General features: G+C 38.1%; 1 protein-coding gene across 1 annotated transcript in view; it reads left to right on the top strand.

Annotated features, from left to right (window-relative positions):
* Positions 1 to 25854, top strand: part of LOC116757527 (doublecortin domain-containing protein 1-like) — a 96018-nt gene extending 70164 nt beyond the window's left edge. The window contains exons 8-9 of the mRNA XM_032639288.1: positions 23514 to 23607; positions 25415 to 25854. Coding sequence (XP_032495179.1) covers positions 23514 to 23607; positions 25415 to 25425 — 105 coding nt within the window. The 3' untranslated portion in view covers positions 25426 to 25854. The remainder of the gene's footprint in view (positions 1 to 23513; positions 23608 to 25414) is intronic.
* The last annotated feature ends 1065 nt before the right edge of the window (positions 25855 to 26919 follow it).

Here is a 26919-nt window from a genome sequence, read left to right as displayed (position 1 = left end):
CTTCTATTTATTTAGGGTTATAAAGTTGGATTATTTCAGAATATTATAAGTAACTACTTGGTGGTCAGAAATTTTTTTTGAACAAAATCATAAGAGGAAAAGGATGTAGATTTCCTTGGCTGAAATAAAAACAAGTGAGAATATTCAGTCTAAAGATTTATTTACTTTACAGATGGTAGTTAAGAACAGTTCTTAACATTATGCTTTAACTCCCCTAATCAGTTAAGACATAAGCACGATATTAAATCCGAAAAGGTAAAATTTATTTTTGTTCATTTATTAAAACTGCCTTATGGTTTTTTATCTTTACATTTTACATTTTAATACATTTTAATTACTAAGAACATATAACAATAATGGTTAAACTGAAAGGTTTATTAAATTAGTTTTCATACATACCATTAAAGTATCTTTGTTGAACTTTAATTTCTGGACATTATAGTCACAGAATTTTATGAAGTAGTCTAATCAAGCAACTCAGAACACTGTAACTTAGAGAAGTTAACTGCCATATCCAAAATGGAGCAACTGGAATAGCTAGGACTAGAACCCATTTTCTGACTTGAAGAATAATATATTTTTATATGTGAAACTGCCACAAATATACTTTTTCTCACATTTTAATTCCTATGTGTCCTCACCTAAAAAGGAATTAACATGACCATTAAAAAAAATATGAGGATTCTGTTTACGGTTATAATAGAAAAGCTAGTATCATACTAGCTATCCCATTTTAAACAACTGAAAACTACACAAAATATATGAGACAGCTATTTTTAAACCTTAGGCAATGGGAAGCACCAGACTGTCATGCCTGAGAGAAGAGGAAATGTTGAAGTGAGTCTTAACCATTTACCTCATCTTTATACTTGGAGGCAATTTTTGGACTGTGGTGTAGGGAGAGAGAATCCAAGAAAAGCACAGTGATCTCCACAAGCTGAAGAGGAAGACATCAAAGTTTTGGGAGGCTGAAATGGCTGGAATTTATCATGAAATGCCATAAATGAGGGAGATATTTAGAGAATAATTCCCAAATTTTGCCTAGGGCTCCCCCTGCACCTTTGGCTAAATACTAAGTTGCTGATGCACACGGTGAACTCCACACGGCCTGGAACAGACAAGTACCAGAGAAAGAGCAACTGATGGAGATGTAAAAAGGAAACAACTATGGGAGAATGCACAGGCCAGGGAGACATTTCTGTTTTGACCAGTTGGAGGGGAGGAATTTTATTGAACATGTAGGGGATTCGTGAAGAGACCAGAAAAGGTAATCATGGATCCAATAAGCTCAATGAAAGCTCAGGAAATGCAAAAGAATTAGAATGCCAAATTTGGAAGTCTTGCACTATCTGATTTCAACATTTATTATAAAGCTAAAATAATCAAGGCAGAATGGTATTGCCATAAGGATACATATAAAGTGGAATGAAAGCAAGTAGAAAGTTCAGAAATAGACTCACACCTATACTGACACATTAATCTTGAAAATTCAATGAGGAAAAAACAGTCGTTTTTAATAAATATTTTTGAAATTAGGTATCTGCATGATAAGAAATTACCCCAGTACCTACCTCATCACAAAACTTAATTTAAAATTAACCATTGATCTATTCATTAGAAAAATAAAACTGTAATAATTCTCAGAGGAGACATTTTTTTACAACCTGAGGTAGGCAAAGATTTCTTAGATAGGGCTAAAAAGTATGAACTAGAATGAAAGAAAACAAAAAATATTAAATCCACTTTATCCAAAATTTTAAATCTTCTGCCCTTTAACAGACAGCATTAATAAAATGAAAAATCTAGCCACAGAACTGGGAGAAAATGTTCAGAAAACACACATCTGACAAACAATTTGCATTCAGAACATATAAAGATCTCTGACAACTCAATAGTGTGAGAACAAACAGCTCAATAAAAAGGTCAAAAGATTTGAACACTACTAATAAAGACCAAGAAATAAACCACAGTGCACGAAAAGATGCTCACATTACATATCATCAGAGAAATGTAAATTAAATCCATGAGTTACCACTACACGCATATTAGAAAGGCTAAGATCAAAAAGACTGACAATACTAAGAGTTGACGAAAATCTGGAGTAACTGGAAATCTCACAGTTGGCTGATGAGAATTCAGCCACTTTAAGCTACTTAATAAGTACAAAAAGTAAGTAATAGGCAAATTTAACCCAATCTCCTGGCATCTTCAGATTAAAATAATGGTCATGATCTTTATTATAAGTCATTATGAAATGTTAATCTTAACAGATAGTCATACCAAGTATATTTTATGTCTTAATTCGTTGAAAATTTGTAATGTATTTGACAGACTTTCAATTAGCAAAAAAAAAAGTATAAAACAGATTTCCTTTCTCAAAATATTTATGATAAATTGTAGTTCTCTTCTACTGAACAAGTACAATTAATTTCCAAAAGAAAAATATTTTTAGTAATCCAGTGAATTAGTTTCATAATTATCCATTCATTTTCACAGTATATGGTATGCTAAATTTCTTCTAAAATTCTTCTTTGGGTTCTTATTTAAATAGTTTGCTTCTAGATGGCAGACAGCAGAAGCAAGAGGAACTACAATCCTGCAGCCTGTGGAACAAAAACCACATTCACAGAAACATAGACAAGATAAAAAGGCAGAGGGCTATGTACCAGATGATGGAACAACATAAAACCCCAGAAAAACAACTAAATGAAGTGGAGATAGGCAACCTTCCAGAAAAATAATCCAGAATAATAATAGTGAAGATGATCCAGGACATCGGAAAAAGAATGGATGCAAAGATTGAGAAGATGCAGGAAATGTTTAACAAAGTCCTAGAAGAATTAAAGAACAAACAAACAGAGATGAACAATACAATAACTGAAATAAACACTACACTAGACGGATTCAATAGCAGAATAACTGAGGCAGAAGAACGGATAAGTGACCTGGAAGACAGAATGGTGGAATTCACTGCTGCAGAACAGAATAAAGAAAAAAGAATGAAAAGAAATGAAGACAGCCTAAGAGACCTCTGGTACAACATTAAATGCAACAACATTCACATTATAGGCATCCCAGAAGGAGAAGAGAAAGAGAAAGGACCAGAGAAAATATTTGAAGAGATTAAAGTTGAAAACTTCCCTAACATGGGAAAGGAAATAGCCACCGTAGTCCAGGAAGCACAGAGAGTCCCATACAGGATAAACCCAAGGAGAACCACACCGAGACACATAGTAATCAAATTGGCAAAAGTTAAAGACAAAGAAAAATTATTGAAAGCATCAAGGGAAAAATGACAAATAATATACAAGGGAACTCCCATAAGGTTAACAGCTGATTTCTCAGCAGAAACTCTACAAGCCAGAAGGGAGTGGCATGATATACTTAAAGTGATGAAAGGGAAGAACCTACAACCAAGATTACTCTACCCCACAAGGATCTCATTCAGATTCGAGGGAGAAATCAAAAGCTTTACAGACAAGCAAAAGCTAAGAGAATTCAGCACCACCAAACCAGCTCTACAACAAATGCTAAAGGAACTTCTCTAAGTGGGACACACAAGAGAATAAAAGGACATAAAAAACAAGCCCAAAACAATTAAGAAAATGGTCATAGGAACATACGTTTTGATAATTACCTTAAACATGAATAGATTAAATGCTCCAACCAAAAGACAAAGGCTTGTTCAATGGATGCAAAAACAAGACCCGTATATATGCTGTCTACAAGAGACCCACTTCAGAACTAGGGACACACACAGACTGAAAAGATATTCCATGCAAATGGAAATCTAAAGAAAGTTGGAGTAGCAATACTCATATCAGATAAAATAGACTTTATTTATTTATTTATTTATTTTTTAATTTATTTATTTATTTTTGGCTGTGTTGGGTCTTCGTTTCTGTGCGAGGGCTTTCTCCAACTGCGGCGAGTGGGGGCCACTCTTCATCGCGGTGCGCGGGCCTCTCACTGTCGCGGCCTCTCTTGTTGAGGAGCACAGGCTCCAGATGCGCAGGCTCAGTAGTTGTGGCTCACGGGCCTAGTTGCTCCGCGGCATGTGGGATCTTCCCAGACCAGGGCTCGAACCCGTGTCCCCTGCATCAGCAGGCAGATTCTCAACCACTGCGCCACCAGGGAAGCCCTAAAATAGACTTTAAAATAAATAATGTTACAAGAGACAAGGAAGGACACTACATAATGATCAAGAGATCGATCCAAGAAGAAGATATAACAATTATAAATATATATGCACCCAACATAGGAGCACCTCAATACATAAGACAACTGCTAACAGCTATAAAAGAGGAAATCGACAGTAACACAATAATAGTGGGGAATTTTAACACCTCAGTTACACCAAAGGACAGATCATCCAAAATGAAAACTAATAAGGAAACAGAAGCTTTAAGTGACACAATAGACCAGATAGATTTAATTGATATTTATAGGACATTCCATCCAAAAACAGCAGATTACACTTTCTTCTCAAGTGCACATGGAACATTCTCCAGGATAGATCACATCTTGGGTCACAAATCAAGCCTAAGTAAATTTAAGAAAATTGATATCATATCAAGCATCTTTTCTGACCACAACGCTATGAGATTAGAAATGAATTACACGGAAAAAAACTTAAAAGACACAAACACATGGAGGCTAAACGGTACGTTACTAAATAACCAAGAGATCACTGAAGAAATCAAAGAGGAAATCAAAAAATACCTAGACACAAATGACAATGAAAACACGATGATCCGAAACCTATGGGATCCAGCAAAAGCAGTTCTAAGAGGGAAGTTTATAGCTACACTAGCCTACCTCAAGAAACAAGAAAAATCTCAAATAAACAATCTAGCCTTACACCTAAAGGAACTAGAAAAGAAGAACAAACAAAAACCAAAGTAAGCAGAAGGAAAGAAATCATAAAGATCAGAGCAGAAATAAATGAAATAGAAACAAAACAATAACAAAGTTCAATAAAACTAAAATCTGGTTCTTTGAGAAGATAAACAAAACTGATAAACCTTTAGCCAGACTCATCAAGAAAAAGAGGGAGAGGACTCAAATCAATAAAATTAGAAATGAAAAAGGAGAAGTTACAACAGACATCACAGAAATAGAAAGCATCCTAGGAGACTACTACAAGCAATGCTATGCCAATAAAATGGACAACCTGGAAGAAATGGACAAATTCTTAGAAAGGTATACCCTTCCAAGACTGAAGCAGGAAGAAATAGAAAATATGAGCAGACCAATCACAAGTAATGAAATTGAAACGGTGATTAAAAATCTTCCAACAAACAAAAGTCCAGGACCACATGGCTTCACAGGTGAATTCTATAAAACATTTAGAGAAGAGCTAACACTCCTCCTTCTCAAACTCTTCCAAAAAATTGCAGAGGAAGGAAACTCCCAAAGTCATTCTACGAGGCCACCATCACCCTGATACCTAAACCAGACAAAGATACTGCAAAAAAAGAAAATTACAGACCAATATCACTGATGAATATAGACTGCAAAAATCCTCAACAGAATACTAGCAAACAGAATCCAACAACACATTAAAAGGATCATACACCATGATCAAGTGGGATTTATCCCAGGGATGCAAGGTTCCTTCAATATACACAAATCAAACAATGTGATACACCATATTAACAAACTGAAGAATAAAAACCATATGATCATCTCAATAGATGCAGAAAAAGCTTTTGACAAAATTCAACACCCATTTATGATAAAAACTCTCCAGAAAGTGGGCATAGAGGGAACCTACCTCAAAATAATAAAGGCCATATATGACAAACCCACAGCAGACATCATTCTCGATGGTGAAAAACTGAAAGCATTTCCTCTAAGATCAGGAGCAAGACAAGGATGTCCACTCTTGCCACTATTATTCAACATAGTTTTGGAAGTCCTAGCCGTGGCAATCAGAGAAGAAAAAGAAATAAAAGGAATACAAAGTGGAAAAGAAGAAGTAAAACTGTCACTGTTTGCAGATGATATGATACTATGCATAGAGAATCCTAAAGATGCCACCAGAAAACTACTAGAGCTAATCAATGAATTTTGTAAAGTTGCAGGATACAAAATTAATGCACAGAAATCTCTTGCATTCCTATATACTAGTGATGAAAAATCTGAAAGTGAAATTAAGGAAACACTCCCATTTAACATTGCAACAAAAAGAATAAAATACCTAGGAATAAACCTACCTAGGGAGAGAAAACACCTGTATGCAGGAAACTGTAAGATACTAATGAAAGAAATTAAAGATGATACCAACAGATGGAGAGATATACCGTGTTCTTGGATTGGAAGAATCAATATTGTGAAAATGACTATACTACCCAAAGCAATGTACAGATTCAATGCAATCCCTATCAAATTACCAATGGCATTTTTTACGGAACTAGAACAAATCATCTTAAAATTTGTATAAGGACACAAAAGACCCCGAGTAGCCAAAGCATTCTTTGGCTAAAACATAGGAAGAACATTCTTTGAGAGAAATCACAGCAAGATCTTTTTTGATCCACCTCCTAGAGTAATGGAAATAAAAATAAACAAATGGACCTAATAAAACTTAAAAGCTTTTGCACAGCAAAGGAAACCATAAACAGGACGAAAGACAACCCTCAGATTGGTAGAAAATATTTGCAAGTGAATCAACGGACAAAGGATTAATCTCCAATATATATAAACAGCTCATGCAGCTCAATATTAAAAAAACAAACAACCCAATCCAAAAATGCGCAAGAGACCTACATAGACATTTCTCCAAAGAAGACATACAGATGGCCTAGAAGCACATGAAAAGCTGCTCAACATCACTAATTATTAGAGAAATGCAAATCAAAACTACAATGGGGTATCACCTCACACCAGTTAGAATGGGCATCATCAGAAAATCTACAAACAACAAATGCTGGAGAGGGTGTGGAGAAAAGGGAACCCTCTTGCACTGTTGGTGGGAATGTAAATTGATACATCCACTATGGAGAACAGTATGGAGGTTCCTTAAAAAACTAAAAAGAGAATTACCGTATGACACAGCAATCCCACTACTGGGCATATACCCAGAGAAAACCATAATTCAAAAAGACACATGCACCCCGATGTTCATTGCAGCACTGTTTACAATAGCCAGGTCATGGAAGCAACCTAAATGCCCATCGACAGACGAATGGATAAAGAAGATGTGGTACATATATACAATGGAATATTACTCAGCCATAAAAAGGAAGGAAATTGGTTCATTTGTTGAGACATGGATGGATCTAGAGACTGTCATACAGAGTGAAGTAAGTCAGAAAGAGAAAAGCAAGTATCGTATATTAACGCATGTATGTGGAACCTAGGAAAATGTTACAGATGAACCGGTTTGCAGGGCAGAAGTTGAGACATAGATGTAGAGAGCAATCATATGGACACCAAGGGGGGAAAGTCGTGGGGGGTGGCGATGGTGGTGTGATGAATTGGGAGATTGGGATTGACAAGTATACACTGATGTGTATAAAATTGATGACTATTAAGAACCTGCTGTATAAAAAAATAAATCAAATTAAATTAAAAGAAATTTAAAAAAAATAAACAGTTTGCTTCTTAGGTTTATATAGTGAATACTCTTGTAATCTACTTGCCATACTAATAATACTGAGTTAGCTGAAACAATGTTTCTCATTGGTTTGGATGACTTTAGCTGCAAATAATAGAGAATACTGTTTCAAACAGATTTAAGCAGAAAAGAAGCAGGAAATCCAGAGGTAGGGCAGCTTCAAGCATCGTAGGACAGGAGTCCGGTTATGTTCTCTATAATTTTCTGGATTTTGTGCTGTTTCATATGTTGGTAACAGGATGGCTCCTGCACAGTCTGGTACAAATTTGTCTAGAGGTAGAAAAGGACCATCTCTTCCCTATGACTGAAGAAGCCTTTCCTAGAATTCCCTTCTAGTATTACATTGGCCCAAACTAGATTATGTCCATCCCCAAATCATTCACTGACAAGGGGCATGGGATCACCATAATTGAGTTACATCAATCAAGATAAGTGTAGCCTTCCTTGAGCCAAAAGGAGAAAGCATAAACCTTTAATTAAAATCAGGACAGCAAGGATGAGGAAGAGAGTGAATATTGGGTAGGCAACTGAGAGTATTGCTTCCAATGTGAAGAGGTTTTCTTAATTTATTTCCTTAATTTATTTCCTGTGAGAGTAGAGGTGTAACCGAAAATTTGCGCCTGGCTGCTTGCCACTCAAAAGCCAATAAAGACGCAAGGTTGGTGGAAAGGAAAGTTTGCTTTATTTTGGATGCTGGCAAGCGAGGGTGGGGGGAGGGTGGACTACTGTCCAAAGGCTGACTCCCCACCCCCGCCCCTCCACTGACAACCAGTAGCCAAGAAATTTTATAGAAGGAGGGAGGGGGCTACATGCAGAAACAGCACAGTCAGCTCTGACAGTCATCTTGAAATTGGTCATGCGGCGGTCTGACCAGTGTCATCTTAATTGTTTTAAGTACAATCTTCAGTTCCAGGGTCAGTTTGTTCCCATTTCCTTGAGGCTTATTCCCGGAATTGTGGCAGCTTATGTCATGGCTACAGTCTGGTCATCATGTAGTTAACTCCTTCCACCTGATGGAGGGTTTCAATATCTACAAGATAGCTCACAGAGTATGGCTCAGGATATTATCTGGAGCCCTTGAGAAGGAACTAAAGGTTCTTGGCTCTGTTTAATGACTAAACTATTATTATTTAGTCCTGTTGGACTGTTTTCTTTTGTTTCTGCATTTTCTCACTTTTCTGATTAAACTTATTTTTTGGCTAAAGTTTTTTTCACAGGCAAAAGGCAGGTGGAAGCCATGGTTGAATGGGGGTGGCAGGGAAGGACCATAGGGTCCTGCTCCGTTTCACAGGGTCAGTGCTCTAGTACTAAAAAGAATTAGTTTTATTTGAAATATTTTTTCTAGAATTACACACACTTTAGTTATAGCGTACTTTTATAACATCTGTCAGAAATTTTATTTGCTACTTATATCAAACTCTTAACAATATAAAATTTATGGTGAAATGAATTTAAATTAGACATATATTAACTTTCACTCATTCATTAATTCGTGGTATTTTTATGACTATTAACTTCTGCCAAGCACCTGGATATAAGGATGTGAAAAATGAGCCATGGTCCTGTTCTCAAGGAGCTTTAAGTCTAGTGGTGGGAAAGGGCTTTTATAAAATGGTCAAATTATTGAATATGGAGTAGGTGACATATAGAGGCCTTCTGAGAAGAGATAAACAGGATTTATTTGGGTACACAAGGAGGATACTGAAGATGGTAACCTTTTAAAGCAGAGAGCACAGCATATGAAAGGATTCCATGGCAGAGTGAACAGGATGAATCCCATGAATTGAAAGGTCAGTATATGAGGGAGAGAGTAGCCTCGTAGGAAAGGTTACAGATTTTTGCCTTTTTTCCTCCAAAGAGCAGTGAGAAGTCATATAGGGGCTTTTAGTTAGGAGTGGAAGAGAGGGTACCAGATTCATGTTTTTGAATAGTTTACTTTGGCTCTCAGTGGAAAACAGATTGCGTGGGCCAGGTAGATGCAGGGAGACTATTAGCTAAGTATTGCCAGAGTCCTAGTGACAGATAGCCTGGACCTAGGGAGTGGAAATGGATAAAGTGGGTGGACTTCTAAGATTTTTAGAAGATAAAACCGACAGGCCCTGATAATAGCTTGGATATATAGGGTAAGGGGCAGTGAGATGTTAAGGGTATCAGGGATGATTTTGCAGTTTCTGGTTTGCATATCTAGATAGAGGAGGTATCTTTTCCTAAGGCAAAGAATGCTGGAAGAAGACGAGGCTTGAAGGGGAAGAGCTGGGATCCAGTCTCGGAAATGTTGATTTTGAGGGATCTTAGATCTGTTTAAGTGGAGAAACTGAATAGGTATTATTTGGTCTGAGGCTCAGAGGATTCCAGGCATACACATACCAGTTTGGAAGTTGTCAGTGTGTAGATGAAAAATGAGACATTGGGGCATTGATTAGAATGCCTTAAGAGAGAATTTAGAGTGAGGCAGGAAGAGGGCTAGGACCATCTTCAAGAACTCTAGTGAATAAATAGAGGAGGATGAGCCTATGAAGACAAAAAAAAAAAAAAAAGAAAAATTAGTGGAGTATCATATTTCAGAATTTAGGAATAAAAGAGGTTTAAAGAAAGAGGAAGTGCTCAAATGCTATTCAAAGATCAAAATTAAAGAGCATTAAGATAATGTCCTTTGGATTTGTCAATGTGGTAGTCATTGGTAATCATTTTTTTTTATATATCTTTACTGGAGTATAATTGCTTTACAATGGTCTGTTAGTTTCTGCTTTATAACAAAGTGAATCAGTTGTACATATACATATGTTCCCATATCTCTTCCCTCTTGCGTCTCCCTCCCTCCCACCCTCCCTATCCCACCCCTCTAGGTGGTCACAAAGCACCAAGCTGATCTCCCTGTGCTATGCGGCTGCTTCCCACTAGCTATCTATTTTACGTTTGGTAGTGTACATATGTCCATGCCTCTCTCTCACTTTGTCCCAGCTTACACTTCCCCCTCCCCATATCCTCAGGTCCGTTCTCTAGTACGTCTGTGTCTTGATTCCTGTCTTACCCCTAGGTTATTCTTGACACTTCTTTTCTTAAATTTCATATATATGTGTTAGCATACAGTATTTGTCTTTCTCTTTCTGACTTACTTCACACTGTATGACAGACTCTAGGTCCATCCACCTCATTACAAATAGCTCAATTTCGTTTCTTTTTATGGCTGAGTAATATTCCATTGTATATATGTGCCACATCTTCTTTATCCATTCATCCGATGATGGACACTTAGGCTGTTTCCATCTCCTGGCTATTGTAAATAGAGCTGCAATGAACATTTTGGTACATGGCTATTTCTGAATTACGGTTTTCTCAGGGTATATGCCCAGTAGTGGGATTGCTGGGTCACATGGTAGTTCTATTTGTAGTTTTTTAAGGAACCTCCATCCTGTTCTCCATAGTGGCTTTACCAATTCACATTCCCACCAGCAGTGCAAGAGTGTTCCCTTTTCTCCACACCCTCTCCAGCATTTATTGTTTCTAGATTTTTTGAAGATGGCCATTCTGACTGGTGTGAGATGATACCTCATTGTAGTTTTGGTTTGCATTTCTCTAGTGATTAATGATGTTGAGCATTCTTTCATGTGTTTGTTGGCAGTCTGTATATCTCCTTTGGAGAAATGTCTATTTAGGTCTTCTGCCCACTTTTGGATTTGGTTGTTTGTTTTTTTGTTATTGAGCTGCATGAGCTGCTTGTAAATTTTGGAGATGAATCCTTTGTCAGTTGCTTCATCTGCAAATATTTTCTCCCATTCTGAGGGTTGTCTTTTGGTCTTCTTTATGGTTTCCTTTGCTGTGCAAAAGCTTTGCAGTTTCATTAGGTCCCATTTGTTTATTTTTGTTTTTATTTCCATTTCTCTAGGAGGTGGGTCAAAAAGGATCTTGCTGTGATTTATGTCATGGAGTGTTCTGCCTATGTTTTCCTCTAAGAGTTTGATAGTTTCTGGCCTTACATTTAGGTCTTTAATCCATTTTGAGCTTATTTTTGTGTATGGTGTTAGGGAGTGATCTAATCTCATACTTTTACATGAAACTGTCCAGTTTTCCCAGCACCACTTATTGAAGAGGCTGTCCTTTCTCCACTGGACATTCCTGCCTCCTTTATCAAAGATAAAGTGACCATATGCACGTGGGTTTATCTCTGGGCTTTCTATCCTGTTCCATTGATCTATATTTCTGTGTCTGTGACAGTACCATACTGTCTTGATTACTAGAGCTTTGTAGTATAGTCTGAAGTCAGGGAGCCTGATTCCTCCAGCTCTGTTTTTCGTTCTCAAGGTTGCTTTGGCTATTCGGGGTCTTTTGTGTTTCCATACAAATTGTGAAATTTTTTGTTCTAGTTCTGTGAAAAATGCCAGTGATAGTTTGATAAGGATTGCATTGAATCTGTAGGTTGCTTTGGGTAGTAGAGTCATTTTCACAATGTTGATTCTTCCAATCCAAGAACATGGTATATCTCTCCATCTATTTGTATCATCTTTAATTTCTTTCATCAGTGTCTTATAATTTTCTGCATACAGGTCTTTTGTCTCCTTAGGTAGGTTTATTTCTAGATATTTTATTCTTTTTGTTGCAATGGTAAATGGGAGTGTTTTCTTTATTTCACTTTCATATTTTTCATCATTAGTGTATGGGAATGCCAGAGATTTCTGTGCATTAATTTTGTATCCTGCTACTTACCCAAATTCATTGATTAGCTCTAGTAGTTTTCTGGTGGCATCTTTAGCATTCTCTATGTATAGTATCATGTCATCTGCAAACAGTGACAGCTTTACTTCTTCTTTTCCGATTTGGATTCCTTTTATTTCCAATTCTTCTCAGATTGCTGTGGCTAAAACTTCCAAAACAATGTTGAGTAACAGTGGTGAGAGTGGGCAGCCTTGTTTTGTTCCTGATCTTAGTGAAAATGCTTTCAGTTTTTCACTATTGAGGACAATGTTGGCTGTGGGCTTGTCATACATGGCCTTTATTATGCTGAGGAAAGTTCCCTCTATGCCCACTTTCTGGAGGCTTTTTATCATTAATGGGTGTTGAATTTTGTCGAAAGCTTTCTCTGCATCTATTGAGATGACCATATGGTTTTTCTCCTTCAATTTGTTAATATGGTGTATCACATTGTTTGATATTTGTATATTGAAGAATCCTTGCATTCCTGGAATAAACCCCACTTGATCATGTTGTATGATCCTTTTAATGTGCTGTTGGATTCTGTCTGCTAGTATTTTGTTGAGGATTTTTGCATCTGTGTTCATCAGTGGTATTGGCTTGTAGTTTTCTTTCTTTGTGACCTCCTTGTCTGGTTTTGGTATCAGGGTGATGGTGGCCTCGTAGAATGAGTTTGGGAGTGTTCCTCCCTCTGCTGTATTTTGGAAGAGTTTAAGAAGGATAGGTGTTAGCTCTTCTCTAAATGTTTGATCGAATTCGCCTGTGAAGCCGTTTGGTCCTGGGCTTTTGTTTGTTGGAAGATTTATAATCACAGTTTCAATTTCAGTGCTTGTGATTGGTCTGTTCATATTTTCTATTTCTTCCTGATTCAGTCTTGGCAGGTTGTGCATTTCTAAGAATTTGTCCATTTCTTCCAGGTTGTCCATTTTATTGGCATAGAGTTGCTTACAGTAATCTCTCATGATCTTTTGTATTTCTGCGTGTCAGTTGTTACTTCTCCTTTTTCATTTCTAATTCTATTGATTTGAGTCTTCTCCCTTTTTTTCTTGATGAGTCTGGCTAATGGTTTATCAATTTTGTTTATCTTCTCAAAGAACCAGCTTTTAGTTTTATTGATCTTTGCTATCGTTTCCTTCATTTCTTTTTCATTTATTTCTGATCTGATCTTTATGATTTCTCTCCTTCTGCTAACTTTGGGGGTTTTTTGTTCTTCTTTCTCTAATTGCTCTAGGTGCAAGGTTAGGTTGTTTATTCGAGATGTTTCCTGTTTCTTAAGGTAGGATTGTATTGCTATAAACTTCCCTCTTAGAACTGCTTTTGCTGCATCCCATAGGTTTTGGGTCGTCGTGTCTCCATTGTCATTTGTTTCTAGGTATTTTTTGATTTCCTCTTTGATTTCTTCAGTGATCACTTCGTTATTAAGTAGTGTATTGTCTAGCCTCCATGTGTTTGTATTTTTTACAGATCTTTTCCTGTAATTGGTATCTAGTCTCATACCGTTGTGGTCGGAAAGGTACTTGATACAATTTCAATTTTCTTAAATTTACCAGTGCTTGATTTGTGACCCAAGATATAATCTATCCTGGAGAATGTTCCATGAACACTTGAGAAGAATGTGTATTCTGTTGTTTTTGGATGGAGTGTCCTATAAATATCAGTTAAGTCCATGTTGTTTAATGTATCATTTAAAGCTTGTGTTTCCTTATTTATTTTCATTTTGTATGATCTGTCCATTGGTGAAAGTAGGGTGTTAAAGTCCCCTACTATGAATGTGTTACTGTTGATTTCCCCTTTTATGGCTGTTAGCATTTGCCTTATGTATTGAGGTGCTCTCATGTTAGGTGCATAAATATTTACAATTGTTATATCTTCTTCTTGGATCGATCTCTTGATCATTATGTAGTGTCCTTCTTTGTCTCTTCTAACAGTCTTTATTTTAAAGTCATTTTGCCTGATATGAGAATTGCTACTCCAGCTTTCTTCTGATTTCCATTTGCATGGAATATCTTTTTCCATCCCTTCACTTTCAGTCTGTGTGTGTCCCTAGTTGTGAAGTGGGTCTCTTATAGACAGCATATATATGGGTCTTGTTTTTTTATCCATTCAGCCAGTCTGTGTCTTTTGGTGGGAGCATTTAGTCCATTTACATTTAAGGTAATTATCGATATGTATCTTCCTATTCCCATTTTAATTGTTTTGGGTTTGTTATTATAGGTCTTTTCCTTCTCTTGTGTTTCTTGCCTAGAGAAGATCCTTTAGCATTTGTTGTAAAGCTGGTTTGTTGGTGCTGAACTCTCTCAGCTTTTTCTCGTCTGTAAAGTTTTTAATTTCTCCATCAAGTCTGAATGAGATCCTTGCTGGGTAGAGTAATCTTGGTGGTAGGTTTTTCTCCTTCATCACTTTAAATATGTCCTGCCACTCCCTTCTGGCTTGCAGAGTTTCTACTGAAATATCAGCTGTTAACCTTATGGGGATTCCCTTGTGTGTTATTTGTTGTTTTTCCCTTGCTGCTTTTAATATGTTTTCTTTGTATTTAATTTTTGACAGTTTAATTAATATGTGTCTTGGCATGTTCCTCCTTGGATTTATCCTGTATGAGACTCTCTGTGCTTCCTGGACTTGATTATCTATTTCCTTTCCCATATTAGTGAAGTTTTCAACTATAATCTCTTCAAATATTTTCTCAGTCCCTTTCTTTTTCTCTTCTTCTTCTGGAACCCCTATAATTCGAATGTTGGTGCGTTTAATGTTGTCCCAGAGGTCTCTGAGATTATCCTCAGTTCTTTTCATTCTTTTTTCCTTATTCTGCTCTGCAGTAGTTATTTCCACTATTTTATCTTCCAGGTTACTTATCCATTCTTCTGCCTCAGTTATTCTGCTATTGATCCCTTCTAGAGTATTTTTAATTTCATTTATTGTGTTGTTCATCGTTTCTTGTTTCATCTTTAGTTCTTCTAGGTCCTTGTTAAATGTTTCTTGCATTTTCTCTATTCTATTTCCAAGATTTTGGATCATCTTTACTTTCATTATTCTGAATTCTTTTTCAGGTAGACTGCCTATTTCCTCTTCATTTGTTAGGTCTGGTGGGTTTTTATTTTGCTCCTTCAACTGCTGTGTGTTTTTTAGTCTTCTCATTTTGCTTATCTTACTGTGTTTGGGGGTCTCCTTTTTGCAGGCCGCAGGTTCGTAGTTCCCGTTGTTTTTGTTGTCTGTCCCCAGTGGCTAAAGTTGGTTCAGTGGATTGTGTAAGCTTCCTGGTGGAGGGGACTAGTGCCTGTGTTCTGGTGGTTGAGGCTGGATCTTGTCTTTCTGGTAGGCAGGTCCACGTCTGGTGGTGTGTTTTGGGGTATCTGTGGACTTATGATTTTAGGCAGCCTCTCTGCTAATGGGTGGGGTTGTGTTCCTGTCTTGCTATTTGTTTGGCATAGGGTGTCCAGCACTGTAGCTTGCTGGTCGTTGAGTTAAGCTGGTGTTGGTGTTGAGATGGAGATCTCTGGGAGATTTTTGCCGTTTGATATTACGTGGAGCTGGGAGGTCTCTTGTGGACTATTGTCCTGAAGTTGGCTCTCCCACCTCAGAGGCACAGCAGTGACTCCTGGCTGCAGCACCAAGAGCCTTTCATCCACATGGCTCAGAATAAAAGGGAGAAAAAGTAGGAAGAAAGAAAGAGGATAAAAGAAAATAAAATAAAGTAAGGTAAAATAAACTAAATCTATTACAATAAAATAATAATTATTAAGAAAAAAATGTTTTTAAAAAGTAAAAAAAACCCAAAAATCAAAAAACAACAGACGGATAGAACCCTAGGACAAATGGTGAAAGCAAAGCTATACAGACAAAATCTCACACAGAAGCATACACATACACACTCACAAAAAGAGGAAAAGGGGAAAAAATAATAAATCTTGCTCTCAAAGTTCACCTCCTCAATTTGGGATGAGTCTTTGTCTATTCAGGTATTCCACAGGTGCAGGGTATATCAAGTTGATTGTGGAGCTTTAATCCGCTGCTTCTGAAGCTGCTGGGAGAGATTTTCCTTTTCTTTGTTCACAAAGCTCCCGGGATTCAGCTTTGGATTTGGTCCCGCCTCTGCGTGTAGGTCACTGGAGGGCGTCTGTTCTTCGCTTAGACAGGAGGGGGTTAAAGGAGCCGCTGATTCGGGGGCTCTGGCTCACTCAGGCCGGCGGGAGGGAGGGGCACGGAGCGCGCGGCGAGCCTGTGGCGGCAGAGGCCGGCGTGACGCTGCACCAGCCTGAGACGCGCCACGCGTTCTTCCGGGGGAGTGGTCCCTGGATCCCGGGACCCTGGCAGTGGCGGGCTGCACAGGTTCCCCGGAAGGGAGGTGTGGAGAGTGACCTCTGCTCGAATACAGGCTTCTTGGGGGCGGCAGCAGCAGCCTTAGCGTCTCCCGCCCGTCTCTGGGGTTCGCGCTTTTAGCCGCGGCTCGCGCCCATCTCTGGGGCTCCTTTAAGCAGCCCTCTTAATCCCCTGTCCTCGCGCACCAGGAAACAAAGAGGGAGGAAAAAGTCTCTTGGCTCTTCGGCCGTTCCAGACTTTTCCCCGGACTCCCTCCCGGCTAGCCGTGGCGCACTAGCCCCTTCAGGCTGTATTCATGCCGCCTGTCCTCTCCCTGCGCTGAGACCGAAGCCCGACCCTCAGCTCCCAGCCCCGCCCGCCCCGGCGGGTGAGCAGACTAGCCTCTCGGACTGGTGAGTGCTGTTCAGCACTGATCCTCTGTATGGGAATCTCTCTGCTTTGCCCTCCGCACCCCTGTGGCTGTGCTCTCCTCTGCGGCCCCGAAGCTCCCCTCCTCCACTACCCGCAGTCTCCGCCCGGGAAGGGGCTTCTAGTGTGTGGAAACGTTTCATCCTTCACGGCTCCCTCCCACTGGTGCAGGTCCTGTCCCTATTCTTTTGTCTCTGTTTATTCTTTTTTCTTTTGCCCTACACAGGTACGTGAAGAGTTTCTTGCGTTTTGGGAGGTCTGAGTTCTTCCACCAGCGTTCAGTAGGTGTTCTGTAGGAGCTGTTCCACGTGTAGATGTATTTCTGATGTGTCTGTGGGGAGGAAGGTGGTCTCCGCGTCTTACTCTTCCGCCATCTTCCCCCTCTCCTCCAATCTTTTTTGTTGTTGTTGGATTCTTTTTTACCATTGGTAATCTTTGTGAGAATTATTTCAGTCAAATGATACCGAAAGCCAGACTGGAGTGGCCTGAGAATGAGTGGGAAGAAGGGGAATGGAAATAGAGAAATGATAAAGATATTTAGCTGTGCATCAGAATAGGTAGAGGGAGTTGTGAGTATGGGAGGATTTAATTTTTAAGATAGGAAAGACTTGATCATGTGTGTCAGTGGGAAAAATCTAGTTGGGAAGGAGTAGTTAAATATACAAGAAATGATGGGTAAATATCATGGCTTATAACCTGACAGCAAACATAACTGAAAGCATAGGTGTAGTATTGGCCTTAGATAGGAGCAGGGACTCCTGTAATACAGCTAGAGGGTAAAGGAGAGGATGGGTGTAGAAGTAGGTAGGCTTGTAGCTTTGGTAGCAGGAAGATGAAGCTTCAGTTTTCTTTCTCATGTAGGAGGTCATTCCATCTGCTGACAAGAAGGGAAGTAGGGGGCATCCCTGGTGGCGCAGTGGTTGAGAGTCCACCTGCCGATGCAGGGGACTCGGGTTCGTGCCCCGGTCCAGGAGGATCCCACATGCCGCGGAGCAGCTGGGCCCGTGAGCCATGGCCGCTGAGCCTGCGCGTCCGGAGCCTGTGCTCCGCAACGGGAGAGGCCACAACAGTGAGAGGCTCGTGTACTGCAAAAAAAAAAAAAAAAAGGGAAGTAGGGGAGGGGAGGCTGGGTGGAGAAAAACACAGCAGAGATAGTTTGAAATATTTATTGTGGCAAGGAAAGGAGAGATTTGACCAAAGATATGAAATAGAAGTGACTGGGCAGTATTGAGGGACCATGGAGTTTGGTGACTGTGAGTAATAGTGATAAGGATGTGTTCATTTACGTGACTTTCTCCAGGAGCACCAGGCTTCTTGGTGTGCACACAGAGAATAAGCAGTAAGGGTCACCCAGGGTTAGGACTTGTGGCAAAGGTTATCCATGAATGAGGAAGAATGAGTAGACTGAGGAGAGATGGTGCACTTGAAGGTCAGGATGCTCAGGGGGCCAGGGTTTGTTAGTTTTGTTTGTTCCATAAGAGGGTTGGGGAGAAATTATCTTGAAATAACATTGTAAGTAACACCACTTACCAAATTTGAGATTGTGTGATATGAGAGACTAAATTCCCAGCGCTCGAGAGGGCTCTGAGCAAATGAGTGAACTCAGGGGAAAGCTCGTTTTATTTTAGAAGAGGTTAAGGGTCTAGTCGATTTTGTTGATTGGTGTGTGTGGGGGGGGGGAGTGCACAATGCAAAGGTTTTAGAAATGGATGAAGAAGTTGAGGATAATATATAAAGAAAAGAAAATATAGAACCTGAAGTGAATGATGATGCAGTAGACCGAGAGTAGGAATACTTTTTCTGTAAAGGGGCAGACAGTAAATATTCTTCATCTGACAGACCATAAAGTCTCTGTTGCAACCAGTCAACTCTTGCATAGCATAAAAGCAGCCATAGAAAATGTATAAATGAACAGTGTGACTGTTTTCCAAGAAAACTTTATTTATGGACATTGAAATATGAATTTCATATACTGTAAAAGTGTGACAAAATATTATTCTTCTTTTGATCATTTTTTAACAATTAAAAACATACAAACCATTCTTAGCCCACAAGCCATACAGAAACTGGCTGTGGCCAGAATTTGGCCCATGGTGTGTGTAGTTTGCTGACCCCTGCTTTAGAGGATCCTTTGAAGAGATTGTGTAGGGAGGTCTAAATCTGGGCTTACATTTCTGGGCTTGACTCATAAAAATATGTTAAAAGATATCAAGGTTCTCTGTGTTTGAGGAAGACGATGTTGTTTCATTTGGTGGCTTGTAGACTCAGCTCACTCGGCCTAGGGTTATGTTGCACTAAGCATACTCTCTCACCTGGACGTTTGGGTAGTGCCAAACCAAACTCAGAGGCTGTAGACTGTGGAACCACGCCACCTCTATGGTGGCCATTCCGGAAGCTGCAAACTGCACCAGATGTGTGTGGGCGTGGAGGTGACTCCCAAAACTGTAAACAAATGAACTCAGCTAAAAAGAGTTTGCGGAAAATCTCTTCGCAGGTGCTCGTCAAGAGGAGTCTGGTTGTATAGCATGATGGTTTTTAGATTTCAGTGTCAGAAGAGTTCTCTACAACCTAAGCTATAAGAAATTAACAAAAACAACAACAAAAGAAATATTTTAACAAGCTTAACGGATACAGATTAGTGGAAATGGTATTTTAATTAACCTTAATATTATAGCAAGTTGGCACTGTTGAATATTTTTCAATTGTGAATTTTAAGAATGACCTTACAAGTAGAGGCTTCATCTCAGGGCTTTTGACAGAAATTTATATTGATACTAATTCATAGCACTGATAATTTACTGTGAGAAAACGATTACTGAAGGTTGGCATTGCTTAAACACTGCAAGGATCTTTCATCCTGAAAGTAGGAGAGAATGACAGTGTTGTTGATGCATTATTAATTTCTAATACATCTGATTTTCTTATGCCAGTTTTTAAACTAATTTAACTCTTAAAACTTGGCTTGCACAAACATTTTTACTGATGTTTTAGCAATGAAAAGCAGAACATTTGAGTTGAAAAGCCGTGTGATTTTACTTGGCTAATTCTTTTAAGACTCAAAGGCAGCAATATTTGAGATACTTTTAAAAATCAGAGAAATTTTAGTTGAAGTAAACGGGACTGTCTTTAAATAGCTCATATTTTATTTAGTTTAACTGGTAAATTATAACTTTGGAGGATGTTTAGGTATTTGAAGCTTCACTAGTAACTAGGGGATATAATTTGTACTAAAGGGATTCGTTGTGCTTTTAAATAATAGATTTGTAATCTTAAGAAACTGAGAGCTAAACGTACAAAATGGAAAGATGAAGAAAGTGGTGATCCTAAGGAGGGGGTTGCATCTCTTTAGGGTCTATGGGACCAACTGTAGATTCTTAGTAGTATTCAGAGGTGACTGGCTAAGGAAAAATGCATACTGAGTTAACTCCTTTGAGTGTTTTTGTCATTGGTGATGGTAAAAGATAATCTTTGGGCACAGAGTCACATGGAAGAAAGTGATGAATAGAAGAATTTTTCTAGTCAGAGACTGTATTAATTACTAAAAATGTGTAGGTCCCCTGCCAGTGTCAGTCTGTATGTTCCACTATCCTTTCTGTCTCAAGTGACAGACCAAACTGCAGTTTCTTCTCCTGATACGTCCTCTCTTATATTTCGAATATTGTTTTCTGAGCATCTTTAATAAAAGTTTGAGTCCATTAGATGGGAGACCTAGGTTAACTTGTGTGTAGTAGTCATTAAAGAAATTAACCCAAGAGGTCAGGAGGGAAGGCAGGAAGAATAAGGTTTAGAGAGTTGCCAGAGTTATTACCTTATTTGTTTGGGTAGCAAGGACCAGTCCCAGCCATGAGCAAGTTGGCTAGAGAGAGGTAGGAACAGTGATATCAGAGGGCCATTCTAAGTTAGGGAGCACTGTGTCTGACTTATGAGGACACGTGACATTGGTCCTCCTGCACTGACACACTTCAAGTAGGCAGATTGGAGGTCAGTGGATTTGCTCCACGACAGTGCTTACAGTCACTTATGAAGTACATTGCAAGTACCTTGTTTTTTAACTAGGTAAAGCTAGTTAAGGCTACTGTGAATATTTCCCTCCTAAATTAGACGGTTCAAGATTATTCCTATAACTTTGTCTTTTTTTTTTTTTTTTTTTTTTTTTTTTGGCAATACGCGGGCCTCTCGCTGTTGTGGTCTCTCCCGTGTGGAGCACAGGCTCCGGACGCGCAGGCTCAGTGGCCATGGCTCACGGGCCCAGCCGCTCCGCGGCATGTGGGATCTTCCTGGACCGGGGCACGAACCCGTGTCCCCTGCATCGGCAGGCGGACTCCCAACCACTGCACCAGCAGGGAAGCCCCTATAACTTTATCTTTAATCACGAATAGTCTTCTTGGTTTTGAGAAAAACATCAGCAATACGTATTTTCTGAAAATTGCCCAAAGCTCTGGATTGCAGCTAGAGTACAAGAAACACACACAATCCTGTAAATGCCCTTGGGAGTATGTGGCATGTGGGAAAATTATTGGTCATGTTCAAGGGTGGAATAAAGGGTGAGAACCTCTGGTATAATCCAGTAAAGGTCAATTTGTCAGATTAAATTAATCAGTTAAATATTTGCCTTTTAAATGCAACACATCACTTGATATAGCAATAAGGATGATAAACCAACTGAGTCACAACGTTTGAAAGTTGTTCTCCAGACTGAAAGGAAAGTCCAATTTTGCCTCTACATGTACATGAAGCTGTTTAAATATGTCTGTTGTCACAAGGAAAATGGGTTGATTGGGCTAGAGCTAGGATTACAGGCTCCAGTTTTAAAATAGGGATAAAAGTGAGCAGAAATGGAGGCAGGGTGATATCAGTAATCAGAAAAATTTTTAAACTATATAATCATATAATGAACATTGTCCTTCAGCAGTTCTTGGTTATGTAAAAGCAATATATTACAGCTATGAACAGTAAGAATGGAAGACAAAGTACGTTCAGTTTGGATTTGGAATATATTATGGACTTTTAAATGAACGTGGCAAGTTTCATGTTTTAGGAGTCACTTCCAAAATCCTGATAACAGCCTGCCCTCAGGTTCCTGATACTTCCCAACTCCCCTCTGTTACTTTAATTTTTCTCATCTTATGAGTAGAACTTTCTCTCCAACTGATGCATGTTTAGGTCTTCCCTGATGTTAGAAAGATGACTGTTACACGTTCATAAGGGCTATATCAAGAACAGGTTGAGAATGAAATAGTGCCATTTGCAGAGATGGACCTAGAGACTGTCATACAGAATGAAGTCAGAGAAAAACAAATATATAATATCTCTTATATGTGGAATCTAGAAAAATGGTAGAGATGAACTTATTTGCAAAGCAGAAATAGAGTCACAGATGTAGAGAACAAACTTATGGTTACCAAGCAGGGAAGGGAGGAGTGGGATGAATTGGGAGATTGGGACTGACAAATATATACTACACTACTGTGTATAAAATAGGTAATTAATGAGAACCTACTGTATAGCACAGGGAACTCTGCTTAGTGACCTAAATGGGAAGAAAATCCAAAAAAAGTGAATATGCATGTGTGTATGAATGATTCACTTTGCTGTATAGCAAGAAACCAATACAACATTGTAAAGCAACTATACTCCAATCAAATTAATTAAAAAAAAGAACAGGTTGAGAAATTAAAATATTAAGAGAAGGGCTTTAGCATATTAGAAACCATTAAAAGTGAAACTCTTCAAACTCAGGCTCATGCAAAACCTTGAAATGTGGTTTATTAATTCCATTTTTTAGCACCCAAAGAACATAAGTTATCAAGGTGAACTGTGATCAGACTGTGATATTTATAGTTTATTTTCAGATACTTGGAAAGACTTGAAAAGGTAAGGAAAGTACCTTAAAACCTAATCTAAAACATAATATCCTCCCCATTGTAAAATAAATGAAAAATATAGAAAATAACAGGAATAATATAAAAATCTCCCAGAGTTATACCATTTATTAAATAATGTATAACTACTTTTTAATATTCCTTATATCTCCTTTCTCTTTTTTTTTTTTTTTTTTTTTTTTTTGCGGTATGCGGGCCTCTCACTGTTGTGGCCTCTCCCGTTGCGGAGCGCAGGCTCAGCGGCCATGGCTCACGGGCCCATCCGCTCCGCGGCATGTGGGATCCTCCCGGACCGGGGCAGGAACCGGTGTCCCCTGCATTGGCAGGCGGACTCTCAACCACTGCGCCACCAGGGAAGCCCCTCCTTTCTCTTTTTATGAATATTTTTGTGTGTGCTCGAAGTACAATTGCAATCTAACCATTTTAACTGCCTTTTTCCATTTCATATATTAGAAACATTTGATAAGTCATCAAATTTTATTTTATAATATAATTTTAAATACCCATATAGTAGAGAAAGGACTTTAAATGTGTATTCAATTTCATTAGCGCTAACTGTGATAAATTATTTATAAGGTATTTTTTTTTCTGTGTAGGTTTTAGATATTTGCACAATGAAAATGAACCTAAATTCACCAGCCAGATATCTTTATGATTTATATGGCAGGAAAATTAAAGATATTTCAAAAGGTAAGTGGCAAAGACTTTGTAAACTATGTGATACTATTTCAAAAGGCATTTACATAATTTTGTTTTTACTTTATACATTTAAAAGGAAAAGATATAAAAACCAGTTTAATTATAACATGTCATTCTTATATGAAGGGAAATCATGAAAGAGTATTAAGGTTTAGGGAATCTTTTATTTCATCATGTTTTAGTCCATTTGGGCTACTATAACAAAAATACCATAGATCAAGTGGCTTAAACATTAAGCATTTATTTCTCACAGTTATGGAGGCTGAGAAGTACAAGATCAAGGCACTGGTAGATTCTTTGTCCGTTGGGGGCCCTTTTCTGATTGATAGATGGCTGTCTTCTCACTGTGTCCTTAGATAGTGGAAGGAACAAGGGCACTCTCTGAGGTCTTTTATATAAGGACACTAATTCCATTCATGAGGGCTCCACCCTCTTGACCTAATCCCTTCCAAATACTATCCCTTTAGGGATTAGATTTCAACATATGAATTTTTGGGGGTCACAAACAGTCACCTAAGCACAGCACAAGCTTAGATTTTTAAAAAAATGATGGGTATTTTAACCTTAGCAAGCCATAACTTAATAAACAAAAGTAATTGATATATTTTCATATTTACAATTTCCATGGTATACAGCTTTCAAAAGAGAAAGACAAGAAATTGTGCTACTTTGTGCTCAGAGTTTTTTTAATGTTTTGGTTAACTTCTAGAGGTTTTTCAAAAGTCATGAAATGTGCTTTAAAACAATTTTATTGTATGTCTTTGTCAAAATAAGAGACCTCCCTCTATATTTCTAAAGGCACTGATTTGCCAGTCTTTGAAAGCAAAAATACATGATTTCACATCATTAAATTACTGTCAGTAGTAATTACTACTATTACTTTACTTTTTACTATTTAAAAATTTTACTTTTTATTTCTTTAGTAGTAATTAATATTACTTTAATAGTGCCACAATTAACACTATTAAATGTGCTACTGTATGGTCCTATCACTTCATTTAAACCTTAACTTCATATACCTGAAGAGGGCCAAAATCTTAAGTAGCATACTTAACTGCAAGGCTAGATACAGACAACTGTAAGTGATTTGGGGATATAGCTCTACTGGATACTCCCATTTGTTTCCAATATTCTTGCTTGTATTGTATAAAAGCAAACTTTCCTGGCTTTATCATCATTAATTAATCCTATTGAGTGACCACTGATATTTTGATACTTACTGTTTATAACTCTTAGCATTTTTTTTACTAAGTATCATATATGTGTGTGTGTGTTTAGGAACCAAATCTATTTTTCTTTATTTTTAATGTTTGTATTAGATATGAGCATTATTTTTCATTTTATTAGGAGTTTTCATCTGAAGATTTTAAAGCACTTGTAGACACTTACGCATTATCTAGAAGCATTAGTTATTTACCTCTAAGACATAAGTAACAGAGAATCCTTCCTCATGGTCTTTTATGGGGGAGTGGGGAGAGTAACATTATTAAGTTGATTTCTTACTTCTTACATTTTTGTCCCCTCCCCCATCACATAGGCTTAAATTTTCTGTATGATAAACAATATTATATAATTGCTCTTAAACTTGCATTAATAAAATAAATAAATAATGCATTTTCTTAAGACCCTGTCTAGCTTTGAATGATTTCCATCTCACCTGGAATTAAAAAATTATATTTGACTAAATTGCTAGAGTTGAAACTCTAAGGAACCCTGGTTAAGATGAAAGATTAAATTTAGAAAGTTGATTTTTTTTCCCTTCCCAAATGTGGTATAATAGAATTACTTATCAAAACAGAAAAGTTCTGACTCTGAGGTGTGAGACTTCATGGATGCCAGAGGCATTCAGATTCATGCCTCATGCTTCACGTTTCCCAGAAGTGTGCTATTATCACATTTTAATGCATGCCTTGCCCTGTGTTTTTGCATACTTATAGAAGCTTATGCCAGCTGAAATTAGCCTATGCAACTACTAACATGGGGAAGCATAACAAGCTCACTGGACTTAAAATACTTAAAGAAGCTAATCCTGTTGGAGGAACTTCCAGTGTGCAGCACCCTCGTCACTTAACATTAGGTTTCTGCATTTCTTTTTTCTTTGTTTGTTAGTATAATTTTGTGCATCAAATGATTGAGATCCCTAAACTTTTATGTCTGATAGTCTTCTGAACTTTAACTTGGGAAAGGTCAAGTATTATATGAAAGTTATCTTTTACTTTAAATAAATGCTAACATTCTGACTTGATATATGACTTCTTTTTGATTCCTTGCTCTGTATCAGATCAGAAAAAGTCATTTAATAATGTTTAATATTAATATCACAGCAATTATCTATTATTTTTAAGCACAAATTAGAAGCGTAATTGTACCAAGAACTAAAAGTAACAGATGCACAAAATAGAAGATTTTCTCCTATCTGTTGCTTCTTTTTTGGGATTAGATATACTTTCAATTGTTCCTCCTGTGCTGTGAGAAATGAGTGCATTTGACATGACATTAAACCACTTTTTTTACTTTATCAAGTCTAGTAAAACCTTTTAAAACACGTAGGATTTACAAATCACTCGTGTTTTTAAATTTCTAAACCATAGAAGATTTTTTTTTTTTTTATAAATTTATTTATTTATGGCTGTGTTGGGTCTTCTTTGCTGTGTGCGGGCTCCTCATTGTGGTGGCTTCTCTTGTTGTAGAGCACGGACTTCAGTAGTTGTGGCACGCGGGCTCAGTAGTTGTGGTGCACAGGCTCCAGAGTGCAGGCTCAGTAGTTGTGGCGCATGGGCCCAGTTGCTTCGCGGCATGTGGGATCCTCCCGGACCAGGGCTCAAACCCGTGTCCCCTGCACCGGCAGGCGGACTCCCAACCACCGCGCCACCAGGGAAGCCCACCATAGAAGATTTTAACAAAGAAATTTATATTGTTACATGTGGAAAAGTTCTTTAGTTGTGGCTCCTATGTTTGTCTATTCTTTTGAGAGTATAAGAGAACTACCCACTGTGTAAAGATGCCATATTCCTATATATGGTCAACATGCTGGTAGAGCATTTCTGCTAGAGCATAAAATAAGTGTGAAAAATGCATTCTGGAAAATTACACCCTCAAAAATAACAGTGCTGTGAGAAAAATGGGTTTGAGGAAGACCAAAGTCCATGCACTTTTAAAACGAGAATACTAACTAAAATAATAATTATTAACTTAGGAGATAATATAAACAGCCCAGGTAGGCATCTCAGAGTGCTGCTTCAGAAGATACTAAAGCTGCACTAAAACAATAGAATGTGAGGTAATGCAGACGAAAGTCAGCTA

The sequence above is a fragment of the Phocoena sinus genome, chromosome 8 (genome assembly GCF_008692025.1).
Source record: "Phocoena sinus isolate mPhoSin1 chromosome 8, mPhoSin1.pri, whole genome shotgun sequence".
Classification (NCBI taxonomy): domain Eukaryota; kingdom Metazoa; phylum Chordata; class Mammalia; order Artiodactyla; family Phocoenidae; genus Phocoena; species Phocoena sinus.
This window is presented reverse-complemented; position numbering and strand designations above follow the sequence as displayed.